We start from the raw sequence: 17,436 nt of genomic DNA on the forward strand, positions 1-17,436 counted from the left end.
GTTAGCATTTACTTTCCATAGTACCTTTAAATATATATGTCAATTGGCCTTGGCTTTCTGCCATAAAGTTTTATGTGCCATGATAAACATGGTATTTATCAGGGGGGATTTTGCCCTTTTATTTAATTATGGGTACAAAATGGCAAAGCCACCTCAAATATGTACATGTATTAGTTCTGTGATTAATGCTTCATTACATCATACTTACAAACCATTCATCAATAGCAAGTTAACTTACGTAAAGAAAGTTAACATAAGGAAACTTTTTTCCAACAAATTATTTCACACAGGTATATGCTTATGAATCTATTTAATTGCTCAGACTGTGCTAGAGAATACGTACCATGAAATACATATATTTCATAAGGTTCAGTTACAAAATGGATTGTTTCAAATGGCAATTTCTTACACTAACCTGATTATGAAAAAAAGAAGTCTGTATCATCTGCTTCCAAGTCTGTTATGTCCAAATATATTTTTAATTATGCATTTATTTCGCTACTTTTATAAATATTAGAGATTTCACCTTAAATTATTTTTGTAAATAGTTCTAGAACATGTTTTCCAATTATTATTTTTCTAATGGAGACATATAATTGACCTATGTTTATGCATATATGTTCTCTACACAGTGAAACTTTTTTTAAAAAGAATAGTAAAGAAAATGCAGAAACTCTGGCTCTCCAAGGCAAAGCCAAAAAAAAAAAAAAAAGCGGGGGGGAATGCGAGGAACATTTTATTACACCTCCTGATTTTCACTCCTTGAGTTTTATTTTCTCCCCTTGTTTATTTGTTTAATGCTAGAAACTGTATTCCTAAGAGAGCATACCTCTTTCAGGTGAGCATGATAATTGGCAGATTTTGATACTTAGAGTATGAACATATAATTAAGAAGTGATTACCTAATAAAGATAACAATGTGACTATTTTAATTATTTTGGTGGCAGGGAGTTGGTTTTACATCACCCAAAAAAAAAAAAAAAAAAAGCCCTGGTTTCAAATTCATTGGTAATAAATATGCTAACTTTCTGAATCAAAATGGAGAGCCTCTCAAGAAAAAGAGCTATGCAGTCAGCAATGACTTAAATTAGTCAGGATAGCAGGCATCTGGGGTTAAGGCTGTTTTCACCATTTTGGTCTCACCACCATATACGAGTGGGACCACAGCTGTGTAGCACTTGTTTCTGTCATAAGTGTAGCAGGTCTCTGTAGCACTGTCTTCATCACAGATATTGCTCTGGGTAGCAGTAACTATCTGATTATCCAGCTCCACTTCTGTAGGATCACATTTTTTACAGCTGAAAAGCAAATATATGTATTAGACAATCCCCTCAAATGCTGTCTCAAAATGTGACTACACATTTCAGTCCAAAATCAATTAGTTCTTGCAGCTCTGACATGACAGCAAAGGATGACTCCTTTCAGACATAAGCAGCTGTACAATACAGAATAGCTTATGGGATTTTCCAATCTTTAATATATATTAGTTGAAAGTAAGCAACATAATTAATGATATGATAATATGATTGTTTTATCTACACCATACAGCAATTTCTACTGTGTTAGGCTTATTCCCAACTGTATATCTGTCTAAACAAGTTATTTATAGTGACAAGAAAGGGAGAATTTAAAAAAAAATTGATGTTGGAGTCTGTCATTTCCAAAGAAACACCTGCTTTTATAAGATCAAATCCACTTATTGAACTATTAAGAGAAATTGGCCTTTCTATGAATGCCAATGATTTTTTCTTTAGAAAAAATGTATAGCTAAATTTTATCTGTGACAAAGTTTTATGAATTTATGATACCTAATAATTAACATAGGAATTAATGTATTCAAAAGTTCAGATTATGTTTGTAAATGTTTATACTCCAACATATTTTAAAAAACATTCTTACTAACAAGGTTAAAATTAAAAGCTATTAACTTCCACATCTATATTACTATGGAAAAAAATATATCTTACAGGTCAGACAAATGGTACACAAATCTGGTTCTCAATGGTGAGGTGGGATCAGAGATATTCTCCCTGTTGTTCAGAGGAACGCTAAAAGAAAAGAAAGAAAACAAAGTTAAAACAATGAAATGCAGATATTGTTATTTTTGGTAATGAGTATACTGCCACTATTTCATCAGAACAGTACTTATTGTATTTAGTACTCTATAAGCACTCTAGAGTAATACCATTACTCAGATTTTTATAGTAACTTGCTATATTTTAAATATTTCTCATTCAAAATAAACCTCACAGCAACTCCGCTGTCAACTATCTTTGCTGACTTGGCAAATTTTTGCTTTTCCTTTAAAACTCAACTCACATTTTACCTCTGTAATAATTATATTGATGTTATCCCCACCCTTCAACAAACTTCTTCCTCTGCAGTCTCATTAATGCTCATATATATTTATTATATCGAATGCCGTATCATAGTTGCTTGTCTACAGAGTGGTTGCTTCCCTGGGCTATGTAAGTTCCTTGAGGCAAAAACATTTATGTATTCCCAGTGCCTAGCTAGGTATGTGGCATATGGAATATGTGAAATGGACAGACAGATATTATTATCCAGATTTTAGAGGAGAGAAAATCATAAATAGGAGAGGTTAGTGATCCACCCAAGTTCACACAACAATTAAGTAGCAAAGCTGGAACTTTTTCATCGTGATGTCCCATGAAAAATTAGATGATCGTCAACGAGTTCAGGTGATTTCATTAACTTTAAAATTTTTTTCATCTAAGTCATCATTCCTTCTCATGTGCACCCCTCCCTACCAAAAGGAACAACAAAAACCTTGTGTTTCCTAACTCAGTATTTAGAAACACCATCCAAGCCAAAAACCTGGCTATCATACCTGAATCCTCCCCCCGTCACATATCTAATCAATCTCACAGTCCAGTTGATTCTAATTATTTTCATGTGTGAAATCCATCCACTTGCCTCTCTTCTCATTATTACTGCCTTAATTCAGGACACCACTATCCTCTCCTAGATTGTAACAATGTCTTCCTTTTGTCTTGACCCCTTCAAACCACTGGCCACATTACTGCCAAACATCCTTTCTAAAAATGCAAGCTTAATTTCCTTCTCTGCTTAAAACCTCTAGTGTCTCTCCACAGATAACAGGGTATCCTCAAAATAGCATAGAAGGCACATATCCTAATATGCCCCTAACTCTCCAGCTTCATCTCTCACAATGTCACCATCTACAATGCATGCCAGCTGTAAACAATCACTTGCAATTCCACAAACGTACCATGCTTTTCTCATCTCCCATCTTAACAATAACAGTTCTAACATATAATACTGGTTACAGTGTGCCTGGTATTATGCTAAGCATATTACGTGATGATCTCATATAATCGTCACAGCAATCCTGTTTCCTTTTCCTGGAATGATCTGCCCCACCTATTAATTCTCTCACTCCCCACACACATTTAGCCAGCAAACTCCTATTGAGCTAACAGCCGTCATCCATCCCACCACTTATTCCAAACACCCTTTCCTGCCTCCCACTGCCACCCTTCTCCTCTCCCCGAGGATTGGACTGGGTGCCCCTCCTCAGTACTCCTATAACAACCCATGCCCATTCCTATCATAGCACTTACAATACAGAATTGTAATTGCCTTTTTAATTGTTTACGGTTTCCTGTTAGACTATAAATTCTTTTAAGAAATGGACTATATTTTAAATAAACTGTTTTATCCCCACCACCAACGCTTAATATTTGGCAGTTACTAAATAAACATTCGTTGAATGAATGAATGAAACTATTCTTAATAAGACTGTAAAGACTCTAGTAATATCAGAAAAAGGAGAGGCTACTATAAGCCAAACACTGTTCTTTTATGAATTATTGTATTTAATCCTCACAACCCTATAAAGTATATGTGTATAAATTCATACATACATAATTATCCCTTTTTTTAAAGTTTAGGAAAAAGGCTAGTTAAGTAACTTGCCCAAAGTCACATCATTTTAGTAAGTAATGGAGTTGGGAATAATACCATAATGGCAGGCTCGGCATGATGGCTCACGCCTGTAATCCCAGCACTTTGGGAGGCTGAGGCGGGTGGATTGCTTGAGGTCAGGAGTTCAAGCCCAGCTTGGCCAACATGATGAAACCCTGTCTCTACTAAAAATACAAAAATTAGCCAGGTGATGAGGCGTGCACATGTAGTTCCAGCTACTCGGGAGACTGAGGCAGAAGAATTGCTTGAACCTGGGAGGCAGAGGTGGCAGTGAGCCAAGATCATGCTACTGCACTCCAGCCTGGGCAACAGAGTGAGACTCTGTCTCAAAAAAAAAAAAAAAAAAAGCCAGGCACGGTGGCTCATACCTGCAGTCTCAGCACTTTGGGAGGCCAAGGTGGGCAGATCACCTGAGGTCAAGAGTTCGAGACTAGCCTGGCCAACATGGTGAAACCTCATCTCTACTAAAAATACAAAAAAAATTAGCTGGGCATGGTGGTGCGTGCCTGTAGTCCCAGCTACTCGGGGAGGCTGAGGCAGAAGAATTGCTTGAACCCAGGAGGCAGAGGTTGCAGTAAGCCAAGATCGCACCACTGCATTCCAAGCCGGGTGACAGAGGGAGACTCCATCTCAAAATAATGATAAGAAGAATAATAATAATACCATAATGGCACAGCAATGGCAATATACTTTCAGAAATCAGAACAGGGAAGATCAACACATCAGGCAAAGTGTCATGAAATATCTGAATTATCTGATTTCAGTAAACAATGTAATATAAAAAGAATCATTTCATAAAATAAAAAGATGAATTAGAAGATCATGGAGGAGATTTTAAAAATCTCCTGGAGGTTTAAACGTAAGATAGACACTCTTCAACATGGCTTAAGTGCCAATGTCATGTATGCCATTCTTTCCAATTACCCACTACTCCAGCTATTCTATCCCTAACACGAAGCTATGTGGGCAGGATCTGAGTGGTCAAAGAAAACCTGCTAGAGGAAGTGATGGCTGAACTAAGACATGCACATTGAGAAGGAGTTAACTAGGCTAAGAGGGGTGGGACAGAGTTCTTCAAACAGAGGAACTAGCAGATGTAAAAGCACTGTGAATGCGGGGAAATAGAGACACTACAGCAGTGCTGAATTTTTTTTTTTTTTTTTTTGAGAAAGTCTCGCTCTTGTCCCCCAGGCTGGAGTGCAGCAGTGGCGTGATCTTGGCTGACTGCAACCTCCGCCTTCCGGGTTCAAGTGATTCTCCTGCTTCAGCCTCCCGAGTAGCTGGGATTACAGGCACCTGCCACCACGCCCGGATAATTTTTGTATTTTTAGTAGAGACGGGGTTTCACCATGTTGGTCAGGCTCGTCTCAAACTCCTGACCTCTGGTGATCCACCCGCCTCGGCCTCCCAAAGTGCTGGCATTACAGGCATGAGCCACCGTGCCCAGCCCCAGTAGTGCTGAATTTTTAAACATAAAGTAAAAGAAAAGTGGCAATGGATGATCTTGAGAGTTATGCTAAGCTTTGTAGATCAGGCCAAGGCATTTGTAATATATCCTAAGATCAATGTTGGAGAAACCATCACAAGACTTTTAAGCAGGATGGTGACAATAATTGGCACATAGATTAGGTGAATAAATAATAGTAAATATTTTTTAATATGTCCCAGAAATATATAAGCTCTAAAAGGAATATTCTCTATTTATTTTTACAATAATCCTATGAGTTAAGCATGATTTTTTTCCTCATTTAAAGATGAAAAAGTTGAAGTTCAAAGTAGATAAGTAACTTGCATACAAAAACACACAACTATTAAGTGTCCCAGACAGAACTTAAAACAAAATTCTTAAACACATTATACTTTTTCCATTGATTGAATGGAATGGAATGCTCTGTTCTCTTTCTATAGGAGATTTGATTGGGGAAAACTATTAAGGTAGGAGTGGTTTACAAGGAAAACTTATAACTGATTGGATCCAATAGAAATCTAATTTCTCAAATAGTATTAGCATTCTTGCTATTGAAAAAGAGCAGTATAGCATATAACTCTGGACTGTGTGTGAAATGAAATGAATATCTGAAATCCAATATAAAAGTGAGATCGAATCAAATTAGTTAATGTGATCAGTCTGCCTTATCTCGATGCAGACATCTGGTTACAGTATAAAAGACTCAGTTATCTATATATGGTACAAAATAAGGCTTTAGTGTTATCTGAAGTTTCAGTTTGAACTGATCAAGGGCAACTGAAAGTTCTGATTCAAATTGAAATAACTTAACCAGGCGTGGTGGTTCAGGCCCGTAATCCTAGCACTCTGGGAGGCCAAGGCAGGAGGATCGCTTGAGCTCAGAAGTTCGAGAACAGCCTGGGCAACATAGTGAGACCCTGTCTCTAAAGAGAAATTAAAAATTATCCAGGTGTGGGGTGGTGCATGCCTGTAGTCCCATCTACTGAGGAGGATCACTTGAGCCTCGGAGTTCGAGGCTGCAGTAAGCAGTAATCTTGCCACTGCACTCTAGCCTGGGTGACAGAGTGAGACCCTGTCTCAAAAACAAGCAAACAAAAATAAATAAATAGAAATAACTCCATATAAACAGTGCATGTTGATGACCAGATTACAACCTTTGTTTATAATTTGATGTAGCCCACTGATTTTAGATTGGCTGTAATCTTTCATTCTTACCCCTAATTTCAATAAAATTGCCTCAAGCTCATTCATAAGACTCAATTCTTTACTCATGTAAAGTGCTACACAGCAAAAAGGGGAGTAAAGAGGCAGGTATTACATTCAAACAATGCTCAGTGTCAGAAAGTATCTCTGCTTAGAACAGGGAAAAAAGGAATATGGAATGCCACATACATAATTCGGATGTTTCTCTCCACAATGTCCTCATTAGGATCTTCGGAAGAACGGATGATCCTGGAAGTAATCCGGGCACACTTACATTTGTTGTCAACAAGAACAATCCTTTCATCTTCTTGGGCTTGAAAGGTAAACGTATTAAAAAGAAAGGAAAACAAAGGTCAATTTATATATTTTGTATTGAGTTATTTTATCTTTCTTGCCTGCAGAAAAATAGTTTTATGGTTGGTTTGTCTCAGCTTTCTCCATTTGTTCTCTAAGCAGAATCTTACATCACAGTGAAGGAAATCCAAAGGTACTCTAAAAGGAATTTTCACTTTTTTCTTGAACCAGTCTATGGGAATCTGGGTTGAAAGAATTCTGATTTTCGCATCCTTCCTAAACTCTCATTTGTACTTAAAATTTTTTTTGTATAAATTGTCTTATAGTTAAGAACAGGCATGTTTTCATCCAAGATAACCTTATTTTGTAAGACTTTTAAAAATTCTCTACCACAATTATCTGCCTTTTCATAATAACAATCAGATTATCATAGTACATGATTCAATAAAAAAAAAAAGGCTATATTTCTTATAAGAATTATTTTAAGCAGGGCGCAGTGGCTCATGCCTGTAATCCCAGGACTTTGGGAGGCCGAGGCGGGCAGATCACAGGGTCAGGAGTTCAAGACCGGCCTGGCCAACATAGTGAAACCCCATCTCTACTAAAAACACAAAAATTAGCCGGGCATGGTGGTGCATGCCTGTAGTCCCAGCTACTCAAGAGGCTGAGGCAGGAGAATCACTTGAACCTGGGAGGTGGAGGTTGCAGTGAGCCAAGATCATGCCACTGCACTCCAGCTTGGGCAACAGAGTGAGACTTCATCTCAAAAAAAAAAGGAAAAAAAGAATTATTTTAAAAGATAGAGTATATATAGATATAAAGTGCTGTAAATTTGCAAAAGCAATTTAGAAATATTATGAGGTACAATCTCAATTGAATATGCCTGTATACAGAAAAAAATGAATAAATGAATAAATACACATATGACCATTAAAGCCTTAACTTTGAATGTCAACATTTATTGTCTAATCTGAATATTAGACAAAGAGGTCTGATAAGTTGTTTGCTTATTTGACAGAATGTCTCACTCTGTCATCCAGGCTGGAGTGCAGTGGCATGATCTCAGCTCACTGCAACCTCTGCCTCCTGGGTTCAAGTGATTTTCCTCCCTCAGCCTCCCAAGTAGCTGGGACTACAGGTGTGCACCATCACACCTGGCTAGATCTTTGTATTTTTTTTAGCAGAGATGGAGTTTCACCATGTTGCCCAGGCTGGTCTTAAACTCCTGACCTCAAGTGATCCACCTGCCTCGAGCCTCCCAAAGTGCTGGGATTACAGAGCCACCGCACCTGACCTTGATAAGTATTGCAAGGAATAAACAAAGGAAATTTTGTATCATCTGGGTTTGGATCAATTAACAGATTTTATTTTAATTTTATTTTTTGAGACAGTTTCACTCTTGTTGCCCAGGCTGGAGTGCAATGGCGTGATCTCAGCTCACTGCAACCTCCACCTCCCGGGTTCAAGTGATTCTCCTGCCTCAACCTCCCAAGTAGCTGGGATTACAGGCATGTGCCACCATGCCCAGCTAATTTTTGTATTTTTAGTAGAGACCGAGTTTCACCATGTTGGTTAGGCTGGTCTCGAACTCCTGACCTCAGGTGATCCACCTTCCTCGGCCTCCCAAAGTGCTGGGATTATGGGCGTGAGCCACCGCACCTGGCAAATTACCAGATTTTAAAAATTCAATAATAGCTTTACATAAGTAATGCTATTAAATAAGAGTGCTAATTAATAATAACAATGGTGTTGGCCGGGTGCAGTGGCTCACGCCTGTAATCCCAGCACTTTGGGAGGCCGAGGCAGGTGGATCATGAGTTCAGGAGTTCCAGACCAGCCTGGCCAATATGGTGAAACTCCGTCTCTACTAACAATACAAAAATTAGCCAGGCATGGTGGCACACACCTGTAATCCCAGCTACTCGGGAGGCTGAGGCAGAAGAATCTCTTGAACCTGGGAGGTGGAGGTTGCAGTGAGCCAAGACTGCACCACTCCACTCCAGCTTGGGCAACAGAGTGAGACTCCATCTCAAAAAAAATAATAATAATAATAATAATTACAACAATGATGTTAAATATGCTTTATTCATATAATTTTAGCTAAGTGACCTTTAACAATTCCTCTCATTAAGCCTCAACTAAAAAAAAAAACAAAGATTTAGTATACGAATTCAAGTTATAAAGTTTAAATGATCAGAATAGTTATAATTTTAACTGGAAGTCTATTCCTGAGACGATTCCCAGAGCAAAGAGGACCTAATGCATTATTTCAGTCTTAATGATAAAAGCCACTACAAAAACATTTTAAGACCATTGTTATTGTACTTGTAATTGTTTGGAGTACTTTATAATGCATTATTATACCATTATTCATAAGTTCCTAATGAATCTTCTGACACAGTCTGTGTAATATTGGAAAGAAACATTATGGAGTAAATTCAAGGTAATGAAATAACTCATTAACATCTGAAAGAGGTAAAATGACTTAAATGATGTCCTCTTTCCTACTTGTGTATCCGTGACTCTTAAAAGTTTTTTCTCAATGAAATATAAATGAGCACATAATGCCTGACCAAAAATATAGATTGTTGAAGACTGACTTGACTATTAAGTCTTAAATAGAAAATGTCTATATTCTATTACGGCATATGATTACTTCCTTACCAGAAACCTGGGAAGTTAATATAGAAAAATATTAGGCAGCCTAATATCTATCAGAAATACATAGCTGTCAGAAAAGGTACAAATACTTTCAATTCACCAAGACTTAGAATCTAGCATTTGCTCTCACCAACAGGCAGTAATTTTCCCTAACAAACCTGTTATTAGGGACTATGCCTTACTTTATTCCAAGAGCATCTGACACATAGTAGGTGTTCAATAAATATTTGTTAAATTTAATTCACTTCAAACAAATAAGAAAATAGATTTAACAACATATGCTATATATGACCATAATGAGTTTACTAAAAAGTGATTGCCTTACACAAGGCAGAATAGGATAGTAGGAGTGCGGGCTATAGGGTCAGATTGCCTGGGTTCTGCTTACACTCTTGCTTGCTGTATGACTTTGGTAAGTTATTTCACCTCTGTAAGTCTCAACTGGCTCAACTGTATGTCAGAAGTAATAATAGTATTTATTCTCATATGGTTACTGAGAGAATTAAATGGAATATTATATGTAAAGGAATTAGCATGATACCTAGAATATCATATTCAGTAAGTGATAGCTGTTTTATATACAGATGGTCCCCAACTTACCGTGGTTCTACTTATGATTTTTCTACTTTATGATGCTGTGAAAGTGATATGTATTCAGTATGCTCCTCAGCTACAATGGGGCTACCTCCCTATAAAGTCACTGTAAGTTGAAAGTATGATATTTTCAACTTTCAACTTTATAGGTTTTATAGGGAAATAGCCCCATTATATATATCATATATTTTTAGATATGTATATATACTTACATTGTACATGCTTTACTAATATTTTATATTTTAAATCATTAGAAAGTTATTCTTAATGCTAAATTAGTATAAAATATATATATAAGGCCTATTCTTAATCACATTTCTGTCATTATTCATCTTGAAATAAGAACCACAGACTCAGTGATAGGAACAATCCAGACAAATTTTAGTGTGTCCTTCTAAATGAAAATTATTTAATACTGTACCTCTAAATTCAGAATGTATTCCATTTTCTGAAGTTGTTTGAAAGATCAGTAAACAAAATAACAAAAGTTCAGTCATCAATTTATAGGCAACCTGTATAACATTAAACATTGTTAAAGGGTCATAATAAATCTGTGGGCTCAGATCCAGGAAAGCTGTTAAAACCAATACCAGCCTCTTTGGGGAAATAAAATCCCAATGCATTCCATGTTGTACTTACAGTAATTATTATTTCATTTCTCCAGAATATTAATTTAAGAGACTCAAGGGAAGGATTATAGATTTTTAAGATTCAATATGGACATTCATATAAGCAGGACTATCTGTAGTTAGCTAATTTCTTATTCTCTAGTTTGTAGTAGGCAAACAAGTAAGTAAGATAAGAGAAAAAAGAATAAAAAGAGTCTTATCTATGTAAAGACAACTGCCATAGAAAGATGAAAGCATGTTAGGAAAAAGTAGCTGGCTAACTGGCCAACCAAAGCATAGGCATAAATGTTTAAAACTGAAAAACAGATCTGTCCTATATTTTTCCTTTGATCTGGGATCATTTTCTAAATATCACATACCTTTCACATGAACAGCCTTAATAAAAATGGCCAGGACTCCCCAGAAAAGCAAATAGTTCTTCATCTTGACTTCACTTCTTCTGAAAAACTGGAGCAAAAAAAGTCAGGGTTAAGGTGTGTGACCTATAAGGAGTGTGCAAATGATGGTGCTTCTGCTTTCTTAAAATAACACTCCAGGCAGCTAACAAACTAAAAACAATCACAACTGTGGTTGAAGTCTGAAGTTTAAATGCTGAACTGGAAAAATGTATGACTCACATTTAAGTATTTTCTTGCAAAGCATCCAAATAAAAACCATAATTTGATACAATCATTTTTATTTTGCATTTACACTATATAAATGTTTAAACCAGAAGACTAACAATAATTTCAAGGAAGGATTCCATTAAGAATGTTGAAATAGGGATTTTCCATTTTATTACCTAGATATATTCATATTAGTCTTCAAATCAGACATCTGACAGTTGTCATGCCTAGAATAATAAATGAAGGGAAGTGAAGGAGGAGAGATGAAGGAAGGGGAGAGAAATGAAAGTCCTTTAAGGTCCCAAGTGTATCTTTTGTTAATTTTTTATACTAGTCCTTAATTAACCAAGCTACCAGATTTAAATATATATTTTGTATATATCTCACAAAATATGTATTTTGTATATATCTCACAAAATATATATATTTTGTATATATCTCACAAAATATGTATTTTGTATATATCTCACAAAATATGTATTTTGTATATATCTCACAAAATATGTATTTTGTATATATCTCACAAAATATGTATTTTGTATATATCTCACAAAATATGTATTTTGTATATATCTCACAAAATATGTATTTTGTAAATATCTCACAAAATATGTATTTTGTATATATCTCACAAAATATGTATTTTGTATATATCTCACAAAATATGTATTTTGTATATATCTCACAAAATATGTATTTTGTATATATCTCACAAAATATGTATTTTGTATATATCTCACAAAATATGTATTTTGTATATATCTCACAAAATATGTATTTTGTATATATCTCACAAATATGTATTTTGTATATATCTCACAAAATATGTATTTTGTATATATCTCACAAAATATGTATTTTGTATATATCTCACAAAATATGTATTTTGTATATATCTCACAAAATATGTATTTTGTATATATCTCACAAAATATGTATTTTGTATATATCTCACAAAATATGTATTTTGTATATATCTCACAAATATGTATTTTGTATATATCTCACAAAATATGTATTTTGTATATATCTCACAAAATATGTATTTTGTATATATCTCACAAAATATGTATTTTGTATATATCTCACAAAATATGTATTTTGTATATATCTCACAAAATATGTATTTTGTATATATCTCACAAAATATGTATTTTGTATATATCTCACAAAATATGTATTTTGTATATATCTCACAAAATATGTATTTTGTATATATCTCACAAATATGTATTTTGTATATATCTCACAAAATATGTATTTTGTATATATCTCACAAAATATGTATTTTGTATATATCTCACAAAATATGTATTTTGTATATATCTCACAAAATATGTATTTTGTATATATCTTACAAAATGTATTTTGATTACTTTCAGTTATTTTATAAGCTCAAACATGGAATTGGAATTAGAAGCTGGTAGATACTTGGCTGGGCGCAGTGCCTCACACCTGTAATCCCTGCACTCTGGGAGGCCGAGGCAGGTGGATCACTTGAGGTCAGGAATTCAAGACCAGCCTGGCCAACATGGTGAAACCCCGTCTCTACTAAAAATACAAAAATGAGCTGGACATGGTGAGGGCCTGTAATCCCAGCTATGCGGGAGGCTGGGGCAGGAGAATCGCTTGAATCTTGGATGCAAGAGGCTGCAGTAAGCCGAGATGGCACCACTGCACTCTAGCCTGGGTGACAGAGGGAGACTCTATCTTGAAAAAAAAAAAAAAAAAGAGGCGGGTATATACCAGATAAATAAGTTGCCATATTTTAATTTGATAGCATTAAGACAGACCTTGTGTCTAGTTACACCTTTCAGAATTGTAAACCCATAAGATGATTTTTGAGATGCCTCAACAGCAAACTGAATCACTGCAGTATTTTGTGTAAAATTTTTTTCACTTAATTAGTGTCATTTTTTTTAACTGAGCTTTTGGACAGAGCACCCCCTGCACTCCCACTCCAACATGCTGGAATTTCCTGTCTCTTAGGCAAGGTTGGTTCCAAGAATATGCTGGTTACACAACAGCATCAAATCTGTGTTACTTCTGGTTCTCAGCTCTAATTTTTGAAGGGACTCCTAGAATTTTAAGAGGAAATTAGGAGTACTTCAGAATCATAAGTAAGGCAAGCAGACTTCAAAGCTAGAAATACGAAATGGCAGGATGAAAGAGACATTAAAGGCTAGCACATGACTGCACTTCTTCAGAGTATGTATTGAAAGTCTGTAAGAACAAAGTGCCAGGCACTGTCATATGCAATATTACTATACTGTCCAAGTTTATTCCTATTTTAATTTCTACTGTCAGTAGGACTTAGCAACTACTTGAGTTTAGGGAAAATATACTGGCATCACATGGACAGTTTATTAAAAAAAGAAACAGACCTGAAAGCACATTATTTTAGTTTGTGGTCAGGAGGTCAAAACAACTATCAACCACTCTAAAAGATCCTCACCCCCAACTGAAGTTTCTAAGTAACTGACTTATTCAATCACTCAAAAAAAAATAGTAATTAATAGTCAGCTGGATACCTTTTTAATTCTTGAAAAATAAACTCAAGGCTAGACTGCCTTCCCAAAGCAAGTTGGGTAAATCCTTGGGAACAAATTAAAACTTCTCCAAAAGTTTCCTTTTTTATAACAGCAAAGATTATTTAACTCATAATTACTAACCTAAAGAAAAGCTCTATATTTGATATTTTCATTCTTCCAATCTTGCTTTTTTTTTTTTTTTTTTTTTTGAGATGGAGTTTCGCTCTTGTTGCCCAGGCTGGAGTGCAATGGTGCCATCTCGGCTCACTGCAACCTCCGCCTCCCAGGTTCAAGCAATTCTCCTGTCTCAGCCTCCTGAGTAGCTGGGATTATGGGCATGTGCCACCATGCTCAGCTAGTATTGTATCTTTAGTAGAGACGGGGTTTCTCCATGTTGTTCACGCTGGTCTGGAACTCCCAACCTCAGGTAATCTGCCTGCCTCGGCCTCCCAAAGTATTGGGATTACAGGCGTGAGCCACTGCGCCTGGCCAATCTTGCATTTTTATATTTCGATTATGTAAACTATAGATCTAAAATAAATTGCATTAATAAAAATAAAGTATGACACATTTGTCATTAGAAGAGAATTACCTATGCTGGCAACATAGGATCTGGACTAGTCTTTTGCCTTGTGTGCTCTAGGGATCATCTGACTAGAACCACTTGTAGTACTGGTTAAAATATGGATTTCTTGGTAACACTCAGAATTTCTGGAGATGTGACTTTGGAATATGTATTTTCAAAAAGCATCCCAGTTGATTCTGATGTGCACTGAAGTTTGAAAACTAATGGAAAAAAAGACTGGCCTAGAGCAGGAGGTAAGGGAGTGCAGAATAACTAGCAGCAATAACTATTTATGGAAGAACAAAAGATTAATAAAGGTAATTTTTAAATAAATAGCCATACTGAAAAGTTAGCTGAAGTTTGTATTTGCTTATAATTCACTATAGGTAAGCTGTTGCATATTCTTTTTATCATTAACCTACTATATACAAATACAAGTTCCAGTTTAATTTTTAAACCATTTCTTTGCCAGTTTTAGTTATGTTTTTGCCACTAAAAAAATGTAAAATGTGAATAGTAGAACCCTTTATATGTGTGTTAAGTGATTGAGAACTTAGCCATGTGTTCTAAATTCTCAGCAAAAAAAGAGGCTTATTTTTCTACACTCACATTTAAGATTTGTATAGTAAGAGATTCAGTGATAGACTCAGCTAGATGAAAGAGATCTTAAAGGTAATTTAGTCTCACCTTCATGACTCTCAATTTTTTTTCAATATTCTATATAACTGAATTCAGCATTTAGTTGAAAATCATCCGAAATAGTTGGATGCTCCACTCCCTGTGGACACAACTCATTATATTTTGGGATATTCAAATTGTGACAAGACTTTATTCTCATGGGACACAGAATGTAACTCCCTGTTTTCCTCCTGTCTCACTGGTGACTCCTTCCGGGTCTCTTGCTAAATTTTCCTCTGAATATTGAGGACATCAAGGCTTAATCCTCATCTTTTCTATTCTCTTAGCCTCTCCCTAATTAACTTTACCTTATACCATGCCTTTAAACATAGGGCACACTGAGGACTCTCAAATGTATAACTTTAACTTTGACCTTGCCCATTGAGTTCTGAATGCCTATGTCCAACTTTTTATTTTATATCTCCATGTAGCTATCTAAATGGGTATCTAAAACTTAACCAGGTAAAACGGTATTCTTGATGACCGGTCCACCCTCACACTCACATACCAATCTCTTTCTGTCTCAAGTTTTCCCCCATCTCAGTAAATGGCACCTCCATCAGTTACTCAAGCCAAAATCCTCTTCTTTGCTTCCTTTCTTTTCCTCTCCCCTACATCCAATTTACCAGCATGACCTGTCGGCTTTCTCTCCAAAACATATCCCAAATTCATCTGATTCTCTCCGTTTTCACTACCAACCTAGTCCAAGCCTCCATCCTCTTTCCTGGACTACCATAATAGCTTCTATAATTAAAAAGTAACTTTTCCTTTCCCTCAGCATTGGTGACTAAGGCACACAGATCATAAACAAGAATGACTAAGTACCACAAATCTAAAGCAAGCCAAATATTTCCTCCAAGGTTTGTTAAGAGGCAACGAAGCCAGACACAGCGGTGCATGCCTGTAGTCCCAGGTACTCAGGAGGCTAAGGCAGGAGGATCGCTTGAGGCCAGGAATTGAAGGCAAGGCTAAGGAAGATAACAGTAGTTTTCAATGTATAACTATTATGTACACACACAATTTTTTTCTAAAAAGAGGCAACAAAATTCAATCTACTTCCATCAACCACCACTCCACCACCCCCATACACTCCCATCTCATCTTTAGAAGACTAGGGAGGGAAGAGGGGGGATGTTCTAAGAGCAGCTGTTACCTTGTTGAAATCATAGTGTTTGTAATAAGAGACTCCCACACACATCCCACCTCGCTTCACCCTTGGGACAGTAGAGAGTAAAGGTGGGGCACTTTCCTCTCCCAGATTCAAGTGAGGGAGAGTTTCAAGAAAATCACCCAAGAGATCAGGGACCCTAAAAGCAGGGGAGATTGAGAAGCAATATAGCATAATAGTTAAGAGAAAGGGCTCTGAGCCTGACTGATTGGGTTTATCCCCCAATTCCACCACTCTCTAGCTAGGTAACACTGGACAAACCTTGAACAAATCACTTAATCTCTCTTAATTTCCTCTATCTGTAAAAGGGGGAAAATAACAATATATGCTTCACAGGATTGTTGTCAGGTTAATATTTATTACATCTATTACATCATGTGAAGAAGTTAGATCTTGGCACACAATAAGTGTTATGTAAGTACTAGTTACTTATTATTATCATCGTCGTCATCATTATGTCTTAACTCCTTGTGGAGTTGCAGAAAATGCAGCTACCAACTGCAATGAAGTTTGGGGAAAGCATTCCTGGGAGAACCTGACATGGCCCCTTGGGTTGTGGATGTGCAGGAATATCAAAAATGATACATGATCATGCTATATAAAGTATAAATGAAAATGTCCAAAGTTTCCAACTTAGGATGGGTGAGGAGGAAGTTCACTTGGAAGATATGTTAGCTTTATTTGTAATAGCCGAAAGCTGGAAGCAGTCTAAATGTCCAAAAACAAATTGGATAAACAAATTGTGGTATATCCATTACTCAATAATAAAAATGAATAAGCTATTAATAGACACAATATGGATGAATCTCAAAATAATTATTCTGAGGGAAAGAAGCCAGATAAAATTTTTTTTAAGAAAGTACAGGCTGGGCACAGTGGCTCACTCCTGTAATCCCAGCACTTTGGGAGGCCAAACTGGGCAGAATACAAGGTCAGGAGTTCGAGACCAGCTTGACCAACATGGTGAAACCTTGTCTCTACTAAAAATACAAAAATTAGCCGGGTGTGGTGGTGGGTGCCTGTAATCCCAGCTACACAGGAGGCGGAGGCAGGAGAATCGCTTGAACCCGG

The 17,436-nt window shown here is 36.2% G+C and overlaps 1 protein-coding gene across 1 annotated transcript in view; it reads right to left on the reverse strand.

The window, feature by feature from the left end:
- Positions 1-293: 293 nt before the first annotated feature.
- Positions 294-17,436, reverse strand: part of JCHAIN (joining chain of multimeric IgA and IgM) — a 28,413-nt gene continuing 11,270 nt past the window's right edge. The window contains exons 2-5 of the mRNA XM_031010198.3: positions 11,178-11,265; positions 6,830-6,953; positions 1,968-2,048; positions 294-1,298 (exon numbers count right to left, since the gene is read on the reverse strand). Coding sequence (XP_030866058.1) covers positions 1,088-1,298; positions 1,968-2,048; positions 6,830-6,953; positions 11,178-11,241 — 480 coding nt within the window. The 5' untranslated portion in view covers positions 11,242-11,265 and the 3' untranslated portion in view covers positions 294-1,087. The remainder of the gene's footprint in view (positions 1,299-1,967; positions 2,049-6,829; positions 6,954-11,177; positions 11,266-17,436) is intronic.

Source organism: Gorilla gorilla, chromosome 3 (genome assembly GCF_029281585.2).
Source record: "Gorilla gorilla gorilla isolate KB3781 chromosome 3, NHGRI_mGorGor1-v2.1_pri, whole genome shotgun sequence".
NCBI lineage: Eukaryota > Metazoa > Chordata > Mammalia > Primates > Hominidae > Gorilla > Gorilla gorilla.